The sequence below is a fragment of the Schistocerca cancellata genome, chromosome 3 (assembly GCF_023864275.1).
Source record: "Schistocerca cancellata isolate TAMUIC-IGC-003103 chromosome 3, iqSchCanc2.1, whole genome shotgun sequence".
In the NCBI taxonomy this organism is placed as follows: domain Eukaryota; kingdom Metazoa; phylum Arthropoda; class Insecta; order Orthoptera; family Acrididae; genus Schistocerca; species Schistocerca cancellata.
In genome coordinates, this window is record NC_064628.1 from 415,712,947 (window position 1) to 415,737,760 (window position 24,814).

At 44.7% G+C, this 24,814-nt stretch overlaps 1 protein-coding gene across 1 annotated transcript in view; it reads left to right on the forward strand.

Annotated features, from left to right (window-relative positions):
• Positions 1-1,277: 1,277 nt before the first annotated feature.
• The window catches only part of LOC126176347 (diuretic hormone receptor-like), a 171,403-nt gene continuing 147,866 nt past the window's right edge, over positions 1,278-24,814 (forward strand). Inside the window, exons 1-2 of the mRNA XM_049923499.1 lie at positions 1,278-1,488; positions 16,529-16,718. Of these exons, the coding sequence (XP_049779456.1) occupies positions 1,278-1,488; positions 16,529-16,718 (401 nt within the window). The remainder of the gene's footprint in view (positions 1,489-16,528; positions 16,719-24,814) is intronic.

Consider the following 24,814-nt stretch of genomic DNA (forward strand, 5'->3'; position numbering starts at 1 on the left):
TAAATTTCTGATGCAGTTTTTCATAATTTGCACGAAAACTCTATCACAACTCTGTGAGATGCTTACCTTTGGTCGCCGCTACTTGCACGATGTTACTTTCTCGGCACCTGTGCGTGCGCTTGCTGAATAATCGACACGATCAAAGCTGTTGCGTGCTCATCACCATTTAGCGGCGGATGAAACGGCAACCAAATTAGACGTCTTTCTTGGAAGTTTTCCTGGAAACGTTATTTATTTGGCTTACTGTCCTCTACAGAGAGAGAGAGAGACAGACAGACGAAGAGAGAGAGAGAGAGAGAGAGAGAGAAAGGGAGAGAGAGTAGGGTGGAGGGGCAGGGGGCAGAGAGATATATATGAGGGTCAGACTTTAATAATGGCAACTATTTATTTACAATGCGTACAAGTTAGATACGTGTTTCAATGTTTTACTGATCTTCAAAGTATTCACCGACATTGTGTATAACCCGTGGCCAGCGATGTGGAAGTCAAAGGATACTCTTAGCAGTGCCAGTTGTGTTGACAGTTCGAGCGGCGCAGTCTATTTCCCGACGAATTTGTAGCAGTTTGATGCGAATGCCATTAAGTGCTACTTTCAGTTTAGAAATCGAGTTGAACTCACGAGGGCTTAAATCAGGGGAGTGCATTAGGTGGTATAGCACTTTGGACCCCCATCAGTCAAACAAATAAGTAACAGCTTGCACTGTACGTGTTTGAGCGTTGTCCTGCAATTTCTGTCTCTATGTTGTTCATTTTTGGGACACAACCTACGACCAGCTAAGAGACAGAAGTGATGACACTTTCTACAGGACCTGACCATCATTTTGCAAGACAATGCTCAAGCACGTACAGTGCAAGCTCTTACTGATTTGTGTGATTGATGGGGCTGTGAAGTGCTATACCACCTACTGCCCTCCTTGACTTAAGCCCTCGTGATTTCAACTCGATTTCTGAACTGAAGGAAACACTTCACGGCATTCGTTCCGAACTGCTACAAATTCGTCGGGCAATAGTCCGCACCGCTCGAACTGTCACACAACTGGCACTGCTAAGAGTATCCTCCGACTTCCACATCGCTGGCAACGGGTTATACACAATGCTGGCCACTACTCTGAAGGTCAGTAAGACTTTGAAACACGTATCTATTTTGTACGAGCTGTAAATAAATTGCTGCCACTATTGAAGTAGCAACTCTCGTGTGAGGAAGGAGGTAGTGATATTAATGTGTGAGAGTAAGACGAGTTTGTGCTGACAGTGTGCGCAGGAGGAGCGGCGCAGCAATGCAGCTGCGCTCGGACAGCGACAACGGCAGCATGCTGCGCGAGCTGGAGTGCCTGCTCGGCGGCGCTGGCGCTGGAGACGCGGCCGTAGACGGGCCGCGGTGCGCGCGCTCCTGGGACCGCCTGCTCTGCTGGCCAGACACCGAGCCCGCCACGCTCGCCACCCAGCCCTGCTTCTCCGAGCTCAACGGCATCCCCTACGACACCACCCGTAAGTCAGACGAGAAACGCTGCGCCAACTCACACACACGGTCCCTCTCTGTATTTGACTCATCAGTCTGCTCACTGGTTTGACGCTGCCCGTCACGAATTTCTCTACTGCGCGAACCCTTTCGTCTCACACCCACACCTCCACATGTCAGTCACTCAGATCGGTGCCAAGCGTATGTCGACAGAGCATCAATCAAACTACCGATTTAGTTCGTGCTGTGTGCTGTATGCAGTAGACCTTATCTAAACGATAATTAAAAGTAACGCCAGAGCTACGAAGCACAGGAAAAGCGCAACTGTAGTGGTTGTATTGTAGATCTCGGGTCGGTGAGAAGGTAGAGCGTTAACTGTTTACGCGTGAAACTGCTGTATGGAAGAACGTTCTCCTGTCATGTAACAGGAAATTTCGAAGTTTGTAGCAATGTTCTTTGAAAGTTATGTACCCATTATTGACATTATTCTTTTGTTTATTTTTGATTATTGTTATTACTATTGCCGGCCGGTGTGGCCGAGCGGTTCTAGGCGCTACAGTTTGGAACCGCGCGACCGCTACGGTCGCAGGTCCGAATCCTGCCTCGGGCGTGAATGTGTTTGATGTCCTTAGTTTAGTTAGGTTTAAGTAGTTCTAAGTTCTAGGGGACTGATGACCTCTGAAGTTAAGTCCCATAACGCTCAGAGCCATTTGAACCATTTGTTATTACTATTACCTCCGCCGAAATTGTTTCTTTATGTTCTGATTGTATATTCTGTGAAACTACATATGTGCTCTGTAGGTTCATTACTTTCAAAGAAACTAAGCAAAGCATACTGCCAGGACAACATTGCTGTGAACTGCAAACAAACATTTTACTTGTCGTAAAAGTTGTCCTATATAAAACTTTCAAGAACTATACAATAAAAGGAATTGTTGTCATTTGAGTTTTAACCCAGGACGCTTGGTATTAGTATACAACGCTCTACCAACTTCGCCACGGAAGCAAGAAGTATTATTTACTCACAGTTATGCTCTTGACGTATTTCGTAGTTACGATGTTACTTTGAATCAGCGTTTACGCCCGTTCCACTGGACGACAACACTTAGTACGAACTAAATCGGAGTTTTGGTTGATACTCTGTTGACATACAACGTATGGTACCTATCTGAATGTCTGACATCTGGAGGTTTGGGTGTCAAGCAACAATTGCAAACCACGACCACCTTCCCCTATATTTTAACAGGTGTCGTATCATCCAGTCCCTTCTGCTTGTCAATATTTTACATATATTCCTTTCCTCGTCGATTCTCTGGAGAATCTCCTCTTTCCTTAGTTTATCAGTCTAGCTAATTTTAGACATTATTGTGTAGTACCACACCTCAAATGCTTTGATTATCTTCTGTTCCGGTTTTCCTATTGTCCATGTTTCACTAACGTACAGTTCTGTGCTCCGAACGTATTCTCACAAATTTTTTTCTCAAATTAAGACCTATATTTGACGTTAGTAGACTTGTCTTGGCCAGGAATGCTATTTATGACATTGGTAATGTGCTTTTTATGTTCTCCTTGCTCCGTCCGTCATGGGTTATTTAGCTACTTTGGCAGCAGAGTTCTGTCACTTCATCTACATCATAATCCCCAATTCTGATGTTATGTTTCTCGATATTCTCATTTGAGCTACTTGTCATTACTTTCAGCTTTCTTTGATTTACTCTCAGTCCATATTCTGTGCCCATTAGGTTGTCCATTACATTCTACACTCCCTGTGAGTCTTCTTTTTTTTCCCCTGAGTATAACAATATCAGCCGCGCTTCTTATCATTGAGGTCCTTCCACCTTGAATTTCAATCCCGCGCTTGCATCTTCCTGTTATTTCCGTCACTGCTTCTTCGTTGTATAGATTGAACAGTAGAGTCGAAAGACTGGATCCCTGTCTTACACCCTTCTTTAATCTGAGCACTTCGTTCTTTGTCTCTCACTCTTATTGTTCCATCCCTGCTTATTTACGAACTAATTCACACGTAGCAAAGACAGTCACATTATTCCCTATTTACACAGTGTAACGGCCACCCCAGACTACATGCGTTGTGGACTGGTAGATAGTCTTGCTTAAGATGCTATAACATTTTAACTTCTGAAGACGCCCATTGCGCTGTAGCAACCAGTAGCAGTGAATACAGGTTTATTCGCAACTACCTATGGAGTTTCAGAAAACAAATGTGTGGAAACTAAAAGACAAACGTAAAATGACACATAACAGTGGACAAAAGATCTCTCCTAGTTTCGCCTCGTACCACGTGCCATGGCGAACAACCAGTAGCTGACAAGCGCGTCGGAATAATGGAACAAGTGGACATATCGTCTACTTCATTCTGTGGCTTAGACTTAGTTCACGCCTGCAAATAGGGAAACTCTGTGTACAGATTAGCAAAGCATGCTGCTGGTGCCCCATCCCAACCAATGCGAATCAGTGACTTCAATGAACCGCCTACACATATTGAAGTTTGATGCGTTAAAAATGGCGCTCATATTGAGGAGTCGTAAAATACTGGGAGGGATGCTCTGTCCACTGATAAGTATTACTTTGTGAGTGTCTTGTAGTTAATGTGCAGTCGTCTCTTGTAATCCTTGAGGTACTCATGAACAAACGTGTATATCTAATCAACACTTCAGTAAAAATGAGACAGATGGATAAAAAAGAAAACTGTCTATTACTTCAAAAGTAATCGCCATAACTGTTAAAACACCTATCCCACACTGAGACAAGGTGGTCAGTGCCTTCATCAAAAATGTTTGCAGTTGACTACAGAACCATGATTGTACCCGAGCACCTCTTCCTCCCATGCAAATGGCTGGCTCTGAGCACTATGGGACTTAACTTCTGAGGTCATCAGTCCCCTAGCACTTAGAATTACTTAAACCTAACTAACCTAAGGACATCACACACATCCATGGCCGAGGCAGGATTCGAACCTGCGACCGTAGTGGTCGCGCGGTTCGAGACTGTAGCGCCTAGAACCGCTCGGCCACCCCGGCCGGCCCCATGCAAATCTACGGTGACGAATATCCTTCTTCAGGGCTCTAAAAATGCGTAAATCGCACTAGGGAGATTTCGGAATTGTAATGTGTGAATTCTTAAGAGACCAAACTACTGAGGTCATCGGTCCCTAGACTTACACACTACTTAAACTAACTTATGCTAAGAACAACACACACACACACACACACACACACACACACACGCCCGAGGGAGGACTCGAACCTCTGGCGGGAGAGGCCACGCAATCCATGACATCGGAATTGTATGGAGGATGTGTAAGGGTTTCCCAGCGAAACTGCTACAGCTTAGTAGAGACCACCTTGGCAACATGTGGGCCCTTATGCATCCTATTCCTATGCGATTTCCACGTTTTTGGAACCCTGAAAAAAGCCATCCGTGGCCGTTGATTTACTTCGGACGAAGATGCGCATACTTCGGTACACTCATGTTTCCCCAGGCAACCACAAATATTTTTTCATGAAGGCAGTGACCATTTTGTCTCACAGTGGGATAAATGTAATAACAGTTACGGCGATTACTTTTCAAGTAAAACAGTATACTAACTTCGTTCCTATCTGCCTCTATTTCTTTTGACTGTCCTTTGTACCGGAGGGTTATAAATAAACTTTCCCTATTTAACACGTTATAACACGGAAACTAACTACCATAAGAGTATCAAAGCTGGTATAATTAATGCCAAGGACGTGGGGGAGAGAACCAATGCAGAATCAATTCAACAGAAATACTATTAATGTGCTGCTACGGTGCATCATGCATACCGGTGCCATTACTGTTAAAAAGGGGGGCTCAATATAGCACGCATCTGTGTCCAGAAGAGTCTCAAGGCGCAGAATTGCATTCTGCACAGCATAACGAAGCAAGTCCGTAGGTACGCTGGCTACCTCTCTTGATATGCTGCGCTTCAGATTAGCACATGTGTGAATGTTCCCCTGGTAAACCCTGTCCATCAGGTAGCCCCACAACCAGAAATCACAGGGAGTGAGATGGTGAATTCAATGCGTCTCTCTCCTGTAGGGCGGGTATGACATGCTGACGAAGCATATCGCAGGAACGCTGGCCAGTCACACTGTACGTCTTTGGTCCTTGAGCGCCAGCCTATTCAAAAAAGAATGGGCCAATGATGAACATAGCTGTGAAGCCACATCGTACGGCGACACGTTCACCATACAGAGAAACATCATGCACAGTGAATGGAGATGAACACGCAGTTCTGATTGTTCACCTCACACGTCAGAGGGAAGTGAGATTCGTCTGTCCACAGGACGGTCCACGGCCAGCTCTCGTCAACTTCAATCCTTGCGATGAAGTGGAGACCGAAGTGATCACGTCGTTGTGCGTCCTGTGATTGAAACTGCTGTACGATACGGATTTTGTGCGAATACAATTTGAGACTGGTTCGAAGCACCTTCCGTACAGTGGACAATGGGTTGTTCGACTGTCGTGACACAGCACGAGCACCACCCAACGACCGGGAATTGCGCGCATCGTTGTCTGCCACTGCTATAGCGATTTCATCAACCACCTGTGGGGCAACCGATCGTCGGTCTCTTCGTGGAGCGACAGCCAGTTCTCCAGTTGATTCGAACTTCTTCATCACGCTCCGCACAGCAGGTGGAGAAAGAGGTCTCTTCCGTGATCCTTTCGGAAGGCGATATTCTCGAAGTACAGCTGCAGCATTACTGTTTTTTTGATAACAAAGCTGCACCAATAATGCCCTGCTCCTTTATTCCAAGCTCATGTTGACACGTCAACAAGTGCACTGCGACTGGTCATGTGTGCGAGACTACGAATCACGATAAACTGGTCACGGTACCTGGTGGCCTTGGTACTGGACGGTGGTGCTGTGCCCTTGGTAATCCCCCCTACTCTGGACATTAATGTTACCAAGTTTGGTAGTCGTACGGTAATTAGTTTCCTTGTTATAACGTGTTACATAGGGAAAGTTTAATTATAATCACCCCTTATTTACTTTGTCAAGGTGACCACCGTTAAGTTACATCATATTATTAAATTAAGTTTCGAGACATTATTACTTCTTTACTTTTACTACTCCATTACTTATCTTTATTTTGGTGGCAAATCTGCATTTGCAGCACACGTATAAAGTGGCGGCCGTAGATCCATCGTAATATTCAAATGTTCAAGCTCCTTTGCTGTTGGTTTAAACACTGTATCAATACTGTGTTTTCTGGCTACTTTGCTGATGCGATCTATGACAGTTTTTACAAAACATCCGCCGCTTGCCACACCAGGAGTACACGAATATCCCTTGCAGTTGCGGCAAAACGTACAAATGAACTACAGGTAGAAACATTTACAGCCGACTTAAGGGAACAAGAGTAATTGTCGCCTGGGCAAGACGAATAATAAGCAGTAGTAGATCATGCGCTAGGACCGGAAAACCACCAAATTCGTTTCTCTGACACTGTGGTTTCAGCAAGCTCTAATAATTATCACACTATGATGTACAAGGAGGTTACAGAAATTCAATAATACGAAGATAACTTTAATAAGAAAGAAGGGCTGAAACAAGACAGTTTGTGAGCCTTAGTGCTAAATAAAACAAACAGCTCCAGCACTACAAGCTCCGTACAGCACGCGTAGGCGCGACTCTGCGATCTTACGCAGTGGTCTGATGGTGTCACGCTTCGACCGTTTCGTGGATGGATATAAACAGTTCTGCAGCCTCTTTCTGAGTCGTTGAAGCCACTGATGATGTCTCGAACATTTGAAGGCGAAAGGTTAGGCAGAGAATTATGCACTGGACAACGGCCTTATGTGCATAAAATAAATATCAGCAATCACGCAAATACAGACCGTGAAAACCTGCGTTCTGTAAACACTAACGCACTATTCTGGCCATTCTGCAGCTCTAACACACCCATAGTGTGTACGTCTGTAAAGTTACGGTCACATCTTACCATATCATCCGCTTCACTTTTTATTAGGCAGTGACTTCCTCAGCATTCTTCCAATGAATCTAAGCCGCGCTTATGCTGTTACCAGGATTTGATGTGATCGTTCCACACTATCTATTTATTTAACATGGCAAGATTAGGGCCATCAGACCCTCTCTTACATCTTTCCCGTTGTTCTACACGTATCACCTGATAAGTAACACCGGTACGTAAGGCGGAACTGGTCACTAGATGTCACGAGAGGAGGACCTTCTAGTGTAAGAGGAGGCAGAGAGTGTTGTGTTATGAGTAGGGAAGCAGTAACAGCAGAATGGATAGGTCAGGAGAGCACAGTGACTCCGAACTGGGATAGTCATTGGATATCACTTGAGTAAACATTCCATCAGGGAGATATTAGCCTATGTAAAGCCAGCCTACACTACTGCAGGTGAGATGATTGTGAAATGGAAAAGCAAAGGAATAGCCATAGCTAAGTCAATAACAGGCAGATCTCAAGTACTGATGCCAGAGACCACAGAGCATTGCGGTGAGTGATTGTAAAAAATAGCATGAGATCAGTGGAAGGAATCTTTCTTGAGCAGCAGTCCGGATGTCACAATGACTTTAGGCAGGAAGTTAAAAAAGAGTGCGATACAATGATGGAGCATCTATTCATAACCAACTTACTTCTGTAGTCAGTGGTAAGTGACGGCTGAGGTGGCTTAAACAACAACCACACTGGACATTGGATAATTGTAAACGAATGATTTCGAGCGATGTATCCCTCTATACGCCGTGATATTCCAATGAAATGGTTTGGGTTTGGTGAATGCCTGGGAATGTCATCTGCCTTGACATGTATTCCCAGCAGTGAAATATCGAATAGCTGCTGCTAATTGTGTGGGGGTGTTTTGCGTGGTCTGTGTGCACTAGAGGAACAGTTCGGAGACGGTGGTTATTTGTATCAGCATGACAATGCACCCAGTCTGTGAGACAGTGATTTGTGGACAATAACATTTCCGAAATCTAAAAGAAAACAGTAGGCTGTAGTATTCTTAATTAATTGTGTAGTCAGCCGATTTCGAAGTTTCTCATTGTCAAGCATGTGGATTTAAACTTGTTTAGGCTGTGCCCCGTAACAAAACTAAAGTGGGACATCTTTGGGACGAGTCAAGACGCCGACCTCGTTCCAGACTCCAGCGCCCAAAATCACTACCGCCTCTTGTTTCGGCTCTGCAGGGAGAATGGGCTGGCATTCCTACACAGACATTGAGACACCTCACTAAAAGTGTCCCTTGCAGAGTTAAAGCTGTTGTAAAGAACACACCTCATATTAATGTCTACTAATAGGTATCAGAATACTTTTGATCAGATAGTGTATTTTGCTTTAATACGGTATACTTAGCATGTTATTCGTTTCTTCTAATAGAATCCATCATTTGAGAGTTACTCCAACATAAACAGAGCACAGAAATCAGAGTTTCTATTCATTCATAAATAGTACAAAAATAACGACGGATTACTGGCAAGTAGTTTTAAACTGTGAGAGTTAATAGGAATTGGCACAAGAGAGGGGGTGGAAGAGGAGGAGGAACGTGATAAAACGTAATGAATGTAGGCACGATAAGGAACATGGCGTGACTGATTGAGAAGTGGTAACAAAAATGAGTGTTACTGGAAGTAGATGGTAGTAAAAAATTGCTGTTAGTCGGACATCCATAAGTGTTTCATAGAATGTTCGTAATTGAAACTCCCTGTACAGTTGACAAAACTATTGTTACTGAAGCCTTGTATAACGCAGTTTCGGGGTCTCAGCTCCATCTTCAGATCCAACGAAAACCAGCACAATGTGTAAACGTCCCAGTTAAATTAAAAGGTGATATATCTGCACGCATGACTCATCGTACTCCTTCTGATAGGCCACGGAAGGCAGATATGCTGCCTTTTAAGTTATCTGGGACATGTGCACTTTGCACTTGTTTTCGTGGGGTCTGAAGAGGAGCTGAGACCCCGGAAGTTTTAATAATCAACAATGTAGTTGGTAGCGTTTGATAGCGGATTAACTGAGCATATACGTAAATTTTGAGTAAACGTTTTGAAATTGGCGAAAGGAACTGCTTCAGTTTTTTCATAAAAGCAGCAGGGCATAGAACTGTGAGCCAAATACACGCTCGCAATGAATTAGGATGACAGCAGTGTCAGAGAAACAGTTGTCAATTGTTTTTTGTACATTGTTAGGAGCACCTAGTTTACAAGACAAATGAGATATTGTGTACCGATAATGATACGATGACATTTACCTCGTATACTGGATCTTGTGGCGTGTGTACGCCGAGGAACCTATGAAGTGGGCATTGCATAATCTCGTAACTTAGCTGTCGTCAGTATTGCGAGAGACATAATAATGTAGAAGGCAATAATATTGTAAAAAAAATCCCCTTGACGAGGGGATTAATCGTAAAGGGAAATCAGTAGACGTCATGTATATGTACAAGCAAATAAACGATTATAATTGAAGCATTTCAGTAACGCGTTGGTCCACCTCTGGTTTTTATGCAAGCAATAATTCAGCAGATTGACAGAACTGTTATGTCCTTCTGGAGGTCCTTGTGCCAAACTCTGTCCAACTGGCCGTTAGACCGTCAAAATCCCGACGTGGTTGGAGGGCCTGCCCATTATGCTCTAAACATCTACGTTTGAGCAAGGTAATGTCCGTCTATTGCTTGTCTTCGTGTGTGCCAAAGGATAACTTGGTCATCATGGTCGCCGGGTCTCTCCCAGAGTGAGGATTTTTGGCGCATGGTGGGCAAGGCTTTCCAGCCAGCTCGGGATTTAGATGATCTAACATGCCATTCGGACAGAATTTGGCACGATATCCTTCAGGTGCACATCCAACAGCTCTATTAATCAACGCCCAGCCGAATAACTTCTTGTACAGGGGCAATAAGTGGATCAACGCAGTACTGACTCGCTCAGATTATGAAGCCCTTGCCTGCAGCTCTTGCGGTTAGCGATGGTGACTCTCGACTTCGCGAGCCGGGTTCTATTCCAGGCCTCGTCAGGGATTTTCTCCGCTCGAGGTTGGGTGTATGTAGTTCTCATTATCATTTCATCGTCATCAACGCTCAAGTCACCGAAGTGGCTTCTACTAAAAAAAGACTTCCACCAGGTGGCCGAATTCTCTGGAAAGGGGTATCCTGCCACAAGTGTCATATGCACGTTTCATTTCATTTGTGAAGCTCTTTCTCTTGAATGAATCTTTCAACTTTTCTGAAATTGTGATCGTTTGTTTGTCTATAAATGTACATCACATATACCGATTTCCGTTCCCCGTCCCATTCAGGTAATTCCTTCGCGAGGCATTTTTTGTTCCTTTTTTTTATTAGTACATATTGCCAGGTTCCTTCTGGTGCCTATTGTACCTGAGGTATGAAGAGTTGGCAAGATCAAATAGACGGGTGTTGCTGACGTAAGTCACACAAGCTTTCCTAGTTAGTTCAGAGCGTCTTCACTTTTCACGAATCGTACCATTAATAACAGATATTAGATAGAACAATTGGTTACGCAATGAATTTCCTCACTGAAGTCCCTTCGAACGATTATTTGCATGTATTATTTTAATTCTTTATTCAGAAAACTACATGATACGTATTTAACTCACTACTTAAATACATTAGTGGGTCTTAATTTTATATTTGTATTACAAATACTGCAGCTTTTCTTATTATTACTACTGTATGTTAGTGCTACTACTATTTCCACTATGGGCATTGCTAAGTTTTACAGTTATCTTATGCTCCAAGTTTCTTTTACTACTGTGTTACTTGGGATTAGTTCACTACTGCTATTTCTAATTTATATGTTATCTATGCTTAAACTAATCTACGCTACCTGCAGCGTTACAGGTGTGCCAGCATGTTACAAACCTACGTTGTCGGCTGTGCCCACAAAGCTTTGGGTCTTTATCTGGACCTTTCTTAATTATTACAACATTTGCCTTTTACCAGATGAAGGGGAATTTCCTGAGCTGTAGGCACTCGTTGTATAACTTAGTGAGAGGTGCCACCAGCGACGGTGCCAGGAATTGTACCACCTCTGCTGTGATGCCGTCTGGGCCAGAAACTTTGGCCTTCTTAAGCGCCTTTATCTGGGCACGACCTCCTCTTCGGAGAAGGGATAAACTATGCTATTATCTTCGTAAGCCTGTTGGTTTTCTGTCCTGATTCGTCATTGTTCCTCTGAATCACCTTCTTCACTCTCGTCAGGCAACAGGACCCAGAGGAGGACCTTGGCAGTCTCCGTCCAAGATTCCATCATCCAGTCTGAGTGCTTAGCTGAGTGGTAAAGTGCTCGCCTCCCATGCAAGTGGACCTGGCTTCGATTGCCGGCCAGGTTGGCGATTTTCTCCACTCGGGGACTTCGCTTTGTGTTGTCTTCATTATTTCATCCTCATGACCGGTGCGGAAGTCACCCAATGTGGCGTCGACTGAAATAAGACGCACTTGGCCGCCGTGCTTCCCCAGATGAGGCCTCCCGGCCAACGAAGCCATAAGCTCATTTCCATTTCCGTCATCCAGCCCCCATTCCTGACGGTGGACAACACCTTATCTTTTCACGTAATAGCTTGTATGGGATACCCCATAGGTCTGTAGCCAATTGGCTTTGAACGTATTATGGCCAACTCTTCACCCTGACTGCCCTTAGCTCCTGTTGAAACTGTTCTTTCGCTTCCCTGTAAACATTTGCTTTTTTTTTTCAGTAGATACTTCACTGGTAGTACCTCCTCGCCCTCCTTACAAACTGGCGAATCTGTCTCAGTTCGGCTGACCATGGTGATGGAGAAGCTGCCTTTATCGCCCTGATGACTGCTTTCACCAGTTCCTCGGCATATTTCTCTACGTTCTCGTCACCTTGTGGTAATGTCTGTACGTCACACTCCCTCGCCAAGCGCTCCCAATCGGTCCTGTTGTAGCTGAATTGTATCTCACACCCCATCTCCCAGTGGCACACCCTACCACTCAATGAGAATGTTATTACTTTGTGGTTGCTAATAGTAATTTGGTCCCAGACAGTCCAATCAATTATCTTGGTTACGAGATGAGACGTTATCAAAGTAACGTCAATATTTGTGCCCTCACCTCCACCACCAGTTTAGGTAGGGGGGTGCCTTTGTTTATTGGCTACCCTTAACTGCAGCGCCATGATAGTTTCTTCGGTGTTTCTCCTCGGTCCTCTCGAGTGCCACGGAACCATAGTGGGGAGTTTGCGTTTATCCCCGCTGTCATGACGAATCTGCGCCCCTGCAACGCTGTGGCCACATCAGTTAGTTTGTCTAGAAATTCATCACTTCATCTACCATACCGGAGGTACTTATTGCCGAGGTACGCGCTCCAATAGGCGGCTGTAGTTCCACGACATTGCAGTGGTCATCGGAGAGCTGTGTGAAAACAGTAGCTCTCAGCACCTTATTTGTAACTATGGCTGCAATTCTTGGTTCCACTTCACTGTGGATTACTTGCCAGTTGGCTGCTACAAAGGATATCCGCCCAGCATGGGTGTACAGCTCCTGTGCAGAGCCCTTCCAGACTCCTCTCCTCCACCACCCTTCGGAGTTCCTGCATTACTAGTTGACTGTTGTGCGCATTTATTGTCCTATGTTTAACGGGCTCGTGGAAAGTATGTTCGGATGTGAGTATCTGGCCAGTTCTTCCACCATTCATGCGCTATCCTCTCATTTGTAACAACAGATTGGTTGTATAACTCGTCCAAATCAAATTTTTCATTTCGTATTTCGAACACTTTTTTGATTGAGTCTCGCAGGGCCCCAAAGTCAGTGGGGAGATTCATCGTCTTGACCTGTATCCTATCCACAGCCTCCATCACCAGGAAGGTGACGTCCCTACTGTACCCGTGACCGACAGGCCCCACATGCCTCAGAGCTGTAGTGAGGACAGCTGGCTCCTCCTACACCCTAGTGGGACCACACCCAATCCTCTCTGGAAAAGTGGGTCTATTGGCGAATTTGTACTACTCATAACGTTAACCTGCACTCGCTCTTTAGTGACCATATCATTGTGTCTTATCATCGGAAGACTCCCTACCACAGGATGCCCTTTCGGTCATTCATGTTCTTCAGGCTACCTTAGTCCCCGGCTTGAAGGAGAGGGAACATCTTTCTGACCACAAGGGTCTGTTTGAATACATACATCTTTCATTACCACTCTTTGACTTTTCTTCATGTTGAACTTTTGCATAAATTCCCTAAATCTGCTGGCTCTTAGTCCATCATTCAACCTTTTGCTTGGTGACTTTCTCTTAGGCTTCCTGTGTACGGGTATCGGCTCAGCCCTAATCAGTTCTGGCAATGAGCTTAGCTTCCTGTAAGTATGGCAGTTTCTTCTGGTGGTGTTGCGGGTTTTCTTCCCTCTTCGCGTGCAGGGGATGCATATCCCAGTTCTGCTGCAGTTTTTCCTTACATGGTCTTCAGCTCCACATCTGGAGCAAGGTGGCTTCCTTTCGCAGTCCTTATGAATATGGTCTAGGTCACCACAATTGTGGCATCGGCTGACTATTAAGTAATCCCTCACATTGAAGGCATGAAAGTCCATGTATATCCTGCCCGTAGTGGTGAGCCTGCACCACATTTTTCAGAGAACCAGGCAACGTGATGTACATCTCGTTCCCTGGGTCCGGTTTTAAAACGCACCTTAAACTAGTTTTTGAATGTTTCCAGGTTCATGTCCTCAAAATTCTGTTGACAGATTGTTTCGTAAATGTCAATTTATTTTTCGTGTGACTGGTGCATCATAAAAGATTACCAAAGGGTTCTGGTTCTTGGGCGGTTCGAACTTCATTGATTTGTTTAATTTTGAATGATTTAAGATTTTATTCCGATCTTCTTCAACGGCGAAATCCATTGTAACTACGTTTTTTGTCGCCTTTATTTTATTTATTTTGATTTTGTCTTTTGCAGTGTTTACGGTGGTTGTAAGAATCTTTTGCACTTTTTTAATGTCTTGACAGGAGAAGACCTCCGTGTCAGATATTTTTCATACTTTAGCCATTGTTTTTTTTGTAGACTGTGTCTTGGTGGCTAGTTGCACGGCCACTCCAGCCCCTTGTTTTTATTGGTTGCTTACGCAGTCGCTCGTTCTCTTTCTCAAATTCCTCCACTCGCCCCTCGAGCTTCGCACTAGCGATGGTCCAGGCAGTGAATTCATTTTTGATTGCCAGGACTGCTGCCTAACTAATTTTCCCATTCTTAACACTAGAATCTAGTATTTGATTAATTCTACTATGCCTTTCAATAACAGTTTCCTCATTCAGCCCCAGGCCTTCTTCTGAGGTATGAACAGTAAGCATCAAAGACCTCGAAAATGCACTCATGTCACTCGCCTCCTGATCAGCCATTGTGAAGTGTAGACGAATGAAAATATGGGAGCCCGTCTCTTACCCCAAACCAGCTTCTCTCGCAGGGGGGAAGGAGTGGGTGGGGGACTGCTGCAGCTTCCCCCCCCCCTCCCGTAGGAGAAGGGCATTCCTAAGATGCTGGGTGCAGCACACCGTCGCCAACGGACTGGTCCGCCTCAGTGGCCCCGTCATCGATGATTTCACTCAGTGCTCCTTGGCAGGTACACCCTGCACTCTGGAGAAGCAGATGCACTTCTCGCCCTTAGCCGTCTACTATCCCAAGCTTCATCTTACCGGCCAACGATCACTCCTGCTCAGATGGTGGGCCAGTCACCTAGTCGCTCAGCGATCTGGACCCAGCTAACCTGGCCCAGGTGATGTTGCCACCTCATGGGTTTGGCGGATCACGCCCCAGTTACCCACAGGCGCGTGGAAGCGTCTTTGCCGACTCGTTCCGAGGTTCTACGCCAACAAACGAGGTCGCTGGCATGCAAGGCACCTGGTGTTCGGCGCTCTGCTCAAGGACAGAAGGGTGCTGCAGCCACCCAGCACAGAGGAGTCGCACACAGGGTGAGCAACATCCTCCAGCGTAGCAGTCCAGCTCAATCCTCCCTCCCCCCCCCCCCCCAAGGGACCCATCTTCTGGTCCCTTGGGACAACAGCTCTCCCTGCTTCACGCACCCTTCGCTTTCACATCGGACTGAGTTGCAGCTCTCCTTTCTGACGCAGGCAGAATCAGGGCGGGCCCAGGAAATGCCGAGCATAACTTTTGGACCTCAGGAAGGCGGAAATAGCCACTTGTGAAGGAGAGGCTGTATGTGAGGCCCGTCGCCGGCATGCTCGACCAAGAAGCGATACGCTCTGTGCGAGATTCCGTACCTTACGACGCGCCGGCGGTGGGCGGGCCCGTACCAAGTGCACCGTACAAGTGACCGAGGAACTGCGAGCCTGCGCCCATGCTCAACTCATCCGATCTCACGCCATGTATTTTTTTAAAATCTTTATTCAATCCAATAATATCATGCATAATAACCCACCACCTTATACATTAGTGGGTCTTATCATCTACAATACAATTCAATGATGTTAGCAGATTTTTTTTTTAAATTCTAGTTCTAGTCTACTTACATGCTACAGGAAATTATGAGTTAATTACTTAATGGGTAAGATCTAGTCTCTACTCTAATCTAACTATTCTAAAAGCTACTTCCTGCACCGTTACAGCCGTACCTGTTGTATAAACCTACTATGTGGCCGTGCCCACCGAGCTAATCCCAGTGGGCATACCCCTGGCACCGGGCAGGTTCTATGTGGAGACGTCCTTTCTATTTCCTACTGAGAATTATCTATCTACTAGGCCGCTATCGGTGTGCAATTGTCAAGTTCGTGTGTTAGCGCACCTTTCCCCCTGTTCCTGAACGTGGCGGATTCCTACCGCCACGGTGATTGGCCAGTCCACGCCCTGGCGGAATGGGATAGGTCGCATTGAGTCAAGGCATGATCAATAGTTCATGTGTTTTCCCTACGATATTCTCGCAGGACTTTTGCCGATACCTCACTGGCAAGGCGGTTTATGGTGTCAAATGTAGTCGGTTTTCTGATTAAGTGATAGGTGCCATGTATTTTACTGCAGGTACAGTTTCCAGTGATTTGTCGCCAGTAGCGTAATCGAACCTGTACCGTAGCCGGTGTGTTGCAGAGAACGCGTCGCGGTGGTGCCACGCGAACGGCACGTGGTCCAGCTACAGCAACTACTCGCTGTGCCGCGACCTCAGCCCGCTGGCGGCCGACGAGCCCGGCGTCGAGGTGACGACGACGCTCTACTTCAGCGGCTACGCCCTCTCGCTGGCAGCGCTCGCCGTCGCCGTCGCCGTCTTCCTGCACTTCAAGTAAGCGAACTACGGGCACGATAGCTGTGGCAACTGGAGTCATAGTTTAGAGTCAGCCTACAGACAGAAAGTCGCGAAAGAAATTACAAATGAACAAGATCATATTCTACAAGGGGCGACCAAAAGAGTTACAGTTTTAAGGCGTTGCTCCAAGTTACATAATGGGGTAAATAAAAGTGGCCAGGACGAACGGATAAGATTGGACGTGAATTTGTGGCAGCATTGACGAAGGAGCAAAAGTCTTACAGTTACTTCCAATAGGATGGAGCAACTTCCCATACAGCCAGAACGAACCCTGGAGCACGTTTACCCAATCTCCACGCGTGACAGAACTGTTAGTAGAGGTCAGTCTGGCCGCGGCGCTAGCGGACCCTCCAGGTCATTTGATTTGTCGGTGTGCGACTCCTTTGTGTGGGGAGTCCTCAAGTCTAAGGTGTATCGCAACAGCCCACACGGTCTTAAACAACTGCAGCACAACGTTTCGGACGAGACTGAAGCAGTTTCAACAGTTCAGCTTCGATCTGCCTTCAGCAAATTGCTAACCAGACACAAAAGTGCCAAGAGATGAATGGTAGTCACTATCTACGTCTCGTGTAGTAAGGTTAGCACTGTACTTCATTTCCTGTGCTATGTTTCTTTGTACCCGGGAACCCTGTTCTCCGGGCCTATTTTATTTGTCCCGCCATGTATATGCAACATATCGCGATTTCGATGCGGCTACGTAAGCACCAACATGTCGTCAGTGGATTAGTGTGGCACTCGTGTCTTCCCGACGCGCGTGCGGTAAATGCGGAAACGTGAACTATGGCGAAGTCTTTATCAAACGCGTCCAAAACGGACCAACGTGATGTTATTCTTCTCATGGCTGCCGAAGGACGAACAGATTTAGACACCCTTCGGAGAATGTAGAATGTATATGGGACGGCATGTCTGTCGAAAACCACCGCCCAGAGAAACTGCGACAACGGGTGCTGCAGCTTCATGATAACGCACGTCCCTGTAATACCAATGTCGTAATCCAGAAGTAATGCCAACTCAAGTGTGAGGCATTCCATACCCATCCTGTAATCTTACCCCTCCCTACGCGATTTTCACGCCTTCGGAGCTTAGAAAAGCCTCGAAAGGTCGCCGAATCCATTCGGACACGCATGTGCAGCAAGCAGTTGCAGACTTCTTCAGTAGTGCAGGACACGGCGTTTTACCAGAAGTGTATCTTCAACCTGGTGCGTCCGTAGGATGATTGTCTCAATCTTCATGGCGATTTTGCCTTATTCGCGTACCTATTCTGGACTGTACAGCCTTCTATGGGGATCTTTTTGATCGACACTTGTGTGTACCTCTGTCCAGAAACGTAGAATTAATTTGTGTCATCACAACATGAGGGAGCTGAAAAACAAGGTAGGTGAGCTTGTATCCGTTAAAGATGTTGGAAGTTTTGATGTGATATGTGTTCTGTGCCTCTCTGGTTGCAATATAGCCACAGGGATAGAGAAGTTAATACCAGAGATTATACTTTAGCATGATTTTCATCTAGAATTTATATGCAAATATGAGAAGTCGCAATATATGTAAAACTTGAATATAAAGTCAAAATTATTATAACAAGCGGGTTTTCTGTAGATCACAATTTAGAAGCAGTTCTTACTAAGTATTCTGCAACAAAAATAACACTAGCGGACACGAAATGCCTTATATTCCACATACCGGTTTCAAGCTATATGTTATCCTTCATTTCATTCCTTTCCTGGAGAAACTTCGTCTCAAATGTATATACATTATCGTCTTCTAGTCTCAACATCTCACTCGTTATAGAGAGACGCTGACTCAGGTTTTCAGGCTACCAAATGGGAACGTGTTGTGCACAAAATGGTCCTAATATCACCTGATTGTGAGTGTTGCGAGCGTTGCAGTATGCCACAATGTGTGTATAGTGTGTGAGCGTTTAGATTGACTGGGAGTGAGAAATGAATAAGCAGCGCAGATTATCCATTAATCACTGTTAAATAGCTTATTTGTAAAACAGTATTGTACACTGGGTCTAAACAGTATGCGACAGCGCTGTTTTGAACAGAGTGGCTTTGCATTCTGGAAGGTGGTGGCTCCAATCTTTATCCACCACCTTGATTTCTTTTCCGTGGTTTCCCTAAATTATTTCAGGCAAATTCCGGGATGGGTTCCACTATAAGGGCTACCGACTAACTGTCCCAACACTGTCATTCTAGACAGGTAATAACAAGACATATACAGTATCTTTACAAAAGACATCTCCGGATAAATAAAGCTACTGCTACTACTACTACTACTACTACTACTACTACTAGTAGTAGTAGTAGTAGTAGTAGTATTTAAAATGTGCTGCTAAGGACTGTCAAGGATTACAACATCCATGATGTGTACGGGCTGGCCTGTTGTTCAATCGAAGGCAAAGAAAATACCTCTTGGTACAATGCGAAGAAGATACCAAGGTTGGTGATGGGGCGGAGATGGAGTAACGAGAGTACAGAAACTTTCAGTAAATGCATATTACACAGGGAGGGGATAACCGAACATAGAGACGCCAGTTAATGCCAGTAGATGAAGTGGCAACGGAGTCAGAGGTTAACTTGCAACCTGCAATATATTCTGTCTTGATATGGCTAGGAGCCAGACTTAAGTACAAGACGAGTGACTATTACCATATCATGTATCAAATATCCGGACAGAAATCTTACAGGCGGAGAATTGATATTTCATACAAGAGAGAAGCATTTAATGACAGAAACTGTGCAACTGTATGTGGTGTGCGACACGTACTACAGGAAGTAGTCAACTAAACACAGAACAGAACAGATCCGCAACAGATTTATGAAGTGGAGGATGTGAAGTAACTCATTAAGCTGGAACAGACGATAACGCTTATTACAGCATTAAGGCGTCTAATAAGGAACAAGCACCAAAATGTGAATAACTTTTCCTACAATTTATTTCGTAGACTGAATCCATCTAAAAGTGAATCGTCGGCGAATAGATCTGTTGAAACAGGTTTTCTGCCAGAAGAAACGTATGTAAGCATTTTGTGACGATGACTGATTGTATAGCATGGATTTATACACGAGGATGGCCAGATTGTGTAACATTTACTCAAAATCCCTAATGGATATAAAATAGGACAGCCTAATGCCATGGGAAAAGCCAACGTAGTGCATGAGACTTCATGAACGGTAACTAAAAACACAAAGAACCCAATATAACAGCTGCCCAAATGGTCACCTTGGAATTACGTCCGATGACAACAATAATGATATTTTACACGGAAATTACAGAGACACAAAAATAACAGTGTTGTTAACAATACGTAAATTGTATGAAAACATAATCTGGTTGCCACAGACTTTCAATTTATTGATGATATCGACTTATAGCTACTGAGGCTAAGGTATATTACTTCGTTGCAAACGCTATCGATGCACAACACGAAATCATTGATGCCGCATAGCCGTCTGACTGAGTCCGTGGAAGGCAACTAGAAGAGACTGTAATGGAACTCCAAATAGAGGTACTGAAAACGTCTCGCAATCCGCCAAACCATGGAGGGCTTGTGAAAGGCGAGACGATTGAGAGTGGAATGATATCGAGTGATCGTAGTATCATACGCTATACCATCACTAAGAGGGAAATCCAAGGAACCACAGAAAACCGGAGTATAAGAGCGAAATGCAACGTGAAGTAAGCTACGTGCGAAGAATATAGACAAGTATGTTTCATTGTCTACGAACTCCATCGCTGGCTGATAATGCAGGCTTTCAAGCGCAATTACTAACAGTGACTAGGCATAGAGAAATGGAGGCCTGGATACTTGTTATGAAAGGTCTTCTAGGCTATCATGCTGCCATTCCGGAAAGGCAGTATTCTCTACGAATGGAGAAAATGTATCTGAGATCGGCGACTACTGAATAAAAGAGTTTTCAGGATTTTCCATTGCGTTGATGGCTATGATTACAGCAAGGTGAGGTCTAAATACACTGATGGAAACGAAATCGCTACACCAAAAAATGGTTAATGTAGACTATGGAAATTTCTGGAATACTTAAGAATCATAGATTAACGTAATTGCAAGGTGCGTGCATTGTATTGTATAGCTGCCAGACGTCAGTTTATGGGATGAAATTGAATGTCTGTTCCACTTCGTCGGTTAGGACAGTGGCGGTTAATGCTGTTTGTGGAGTTGTCGTCCGGTGATGTCCCGTATGTTCTCCATTAGAGGCAGATTTGGTGATGGAGCAGGCCAAGGCAACATGCCGACATTCTGTAGAACATATTGGGTTTCGAAGCCCTATGTGAGCGAGCGTTTATCCTGTAGCAAATCACCTCCTGGAATGCTGTTCATTAAAGGTCGAACCACTATACTGACATACAAATTTGCAGTCAGTGTGTGTGGCTTAGCCACTAGAGTGCTCCTCCTGTCTTAAGAAATCGCACCCTTCACAACCCACAACTCCACAGACATGTCCACTATGTGTAGCTAGCAGACATGTTGGTTGCAGGCCATCAATTGGCCTCCTTCTAACCAACACACGGCCGCCACTGGCACCGAGGCAGGATCAGCTTTCATCAGAAAACACAAGAAACTTCCACCCTGCCCAACAGTCAACTCTCGCTTATCGCCATTGAAGTCGCAAATGGTGGTGGTTTGAGGTCAGTGGAAAGCATTCTACAGGGCTTCCGGCCCTGAGCTGTCGTTGAATAAACCATCTGCTACAGTTCATTGTGTCACTATTGTGCCACTTGATTGCTGCCATATTCCAAATACGATGCTCTTCCCTCTCGATAGCAACTCGTGGCCGTCTGGTGTCAGCCGGCCGCGGTGGCCGTGCCGTTCTGGCGCTGCAGTCCGGAACCGCGGGACTGCTACGGTCGCAGGTTCGAATCCTGCCTCGGGCATGGGATGTGTGTGATGTCCTTAGGTTAGTTAGGTTTAAGTAGTTCTAAGTTCTAGGGGACTTATGACCTAAGATGTTGAGTCCCATAGTGCTCAGAGCCATTTGATCCGTCTGGTGTCATGTCTTGTTGTGAAGGTACACTGTCGTAACCACCGCTGCCAGAAGTCCTGTACATTGGCTACATTCATGCCAAATTTTTCTGCAATATCGCTGAAGGAACATGCAGCTTCTCGTAGCCATATTACACGACCTCGTTCAAACTCAGTAGGATGCTGATAATGGCGTCTTTGTCACCTTAAAGGTATTCTTCAGTCATGCGAGCTCACTGTGTCCTATCCCTCAAAGGTAACCAACGCTCACGACCATCGCAGCGTGTGTTTAAAGCAAACGTGATTTACAACCTCATAGTGGTGTCAGTAAGGCCAGTCTTATGCGAATGGTGCGAAATTTGAACAGATATCATCTTTCAGATGTAGAAAAACATACAAGCTTTCGTTTATGTTGCACAATTCGTTGTTGTTGCGGTTTTTTTCCGTCACTGTACGGGTAGCCAATCGTGGAAAAGATTGTCGAGATGTTAACGTTGCTGACTCGCTCTCCTGTGCCCCACGATCCATCGGATAATGGCTGCAGTTCGATGTAGTTTGAGGGAGGATCCAGTAGCGGAAACTACCTTCCATATCATAATGTAGAAAACCGTACTGGAGAAACGGATACAGTGGCTTTCTTGTGGGTGTACTGGGTCCACAAGACCAAGAATTAGGCCACTGTAACCATGACCGGAACGTTGGGTTTTCCCGAGTTTTTACATTATGACACAGTACGCTACTCAGGAAGAAAAGTGTCATCTGACTCTAGCCGGGAAAGACCAGGCAATTATACCTTCCATAGTTTTTACGTAACCCCAAGGCATGAACAAAAACAGAATTCAGAATTTTATCGAAGATTTGTGGTACCAACAAGAGTATTAGTATTGGGTAGTTGTTTAAAGGGTCAATAGTAGTAGTCTGCATTGGTATCAATTAGTTTTTTCGTAGTATCCTGTGTTTTGCAGTTTTAGAAACTTTTCTGTAATGCTTCTAACTACCAGGTAAAGGTAATTTATCTATACCCATTCTATTATATGAAAAGAAATTGAACTGTGTACGTTTTTCAGATAATAGGCTGCAGTTGTGAATGATAACAAATAACATTGGTTAGTGACACGTTAAATAGTTAAGTACTCTGTATTTGGAGTCGTATTCTCGTAGTTTGACTTAAAGTTCGTCATATCATTCGAGCATTATTTGAATCAGGCTTTGTAGGAATGACGTTCTCCATGGTTATAGTTGTCCTTATGCATGAGCAACAAGTGACTGTTGTTTGTACTCCCAGACGAAAATGCTCGCCGCGACAGATCACATATTGCGAAAGCAGATCACCCACAGAAGATATTTTAACATCTTCCATGTCAGTTTCAATTATCAAGAACTGATTTGGGGATAGCAGTCCTTCTCGTGACATCATTTGTATGATGAAAACAGTTTAACCAGATAAATGACACTGTCATTCTATAACGGGCGCAGTCTGCAGAATCATGAGCATCTAACGTCTCTGTATGTGTTGTAAATGCTTTTCCATTGGATCTAAACAAAACATGTAATGGAAAGGATCTCAAGAGAGTGCTTTGAGGTATAAACGTGTGTCAAGAGACTATCTGGAAGAAGAGTTCCGTTGAAGCATTGTGTTTCGTTCGGCGTCCATCCAAGTACGAAGTGTGGCGTTACGAAATGCAGAACAAGGAGTAACTTTAGGAACATACATAATTTGGAGCTACAGTATATTGGAAAGAAAGCACACATGGAACTGTGTTTATAACAGATTCCCAATCGCCGGTGTCAGCTGAGCTGGACAGTTGAAGACCTGATAAATTAAAGCAAGAGACAAATCCTTCTCACTGTTGGACAGTAACCTGGCTTAAATTGACAATACCGCGCTGTTCTTACGAAAATGAAGCGAAAAATCCACCAGATCACAAACTACGACACGTGAGTTCACTAGCTTGTGATGTTGCAAGCGAAGTTTTCATATTACTATGACGGTAAGTGGAACTGGTGATGCCTTGTTGAGAGGTGTGCGCAACAACATTCCAGAAAGAAAAGCAATGTTTCACAATCCGCACAAATGCATGCACTTCACACAAATCAAGAGAGAAAGCCCAAGTTACCCTTACAATTTTATTACCACGCCAACGCACAATCATTTAAAAAATAGAAGGTTTGCACCACTTATACGAGTGAGTACCGAATTTACAATAATTTGAACTCTCACAATTCTTTACTGGCATGACAAAGATCAACGGAATTATTCTTGCGATCACAGGTTCATAACTTTATCTACGTATATTTCTTTTAAAACAACATCTGTATCAAAAACTCTCATATATATTCTCAAATACAGGTTACAAAAAACCAACTATAAACCGTAACAGTTAAGGCTGGAAGGAACACTTTACTTCCGGTAGGGGCTCAAAAAATACATAACAGTCAAAACAGTAACCCATAACTATAAACATTTTTCAAACAACCCACAGCGAGGGTCATTCAGTAGGTCGCGAAAATAAACACAGTATCTCCCACTGTCAATTAGTAATGAATAGGAGGCGCTAGTACCAAACACAATCACATTTTTGAACAAGACAAAAGCGAAGTTCACCAAATGTCTGTAACCTAGAGCACCTTGTAACGCTCTGGGCTACAGAGTACCTTGTAACGCAACAGGTTTCTAGCGAGTCCAGAATCCAATACAATTGGAAACCAAACAAATCAGGCCACGCCTGAAAATCTCATGCGACTGTAAAATCCGTTGAGGAGTCCCAATTGACGTCGAGACGAGACACGTAGCAATCTGAGTTGACGCGGCGCAGGTTGTCTGCCAGTCATTTGTTTGCTGGCCTTCAGGCAGGAACTGAGACCGCCACTGGTAGCGGCACCGCCAAAGCAGGCCACCAGAGTGCCCTCTCAGCAGTTGCGGCCAATGTCAACACTTCATTGGCGGTCACACCGGAACCATTTGGTGGGTATTCAAAGTGGCTAGGCGAAATGACGAAACTGAAGCGTCATACTAAGACTAGAAAACTTCCTCATTGCTTTACACACCACAATGTACCAATAAGTAGATAACATACAGAGTGATTAT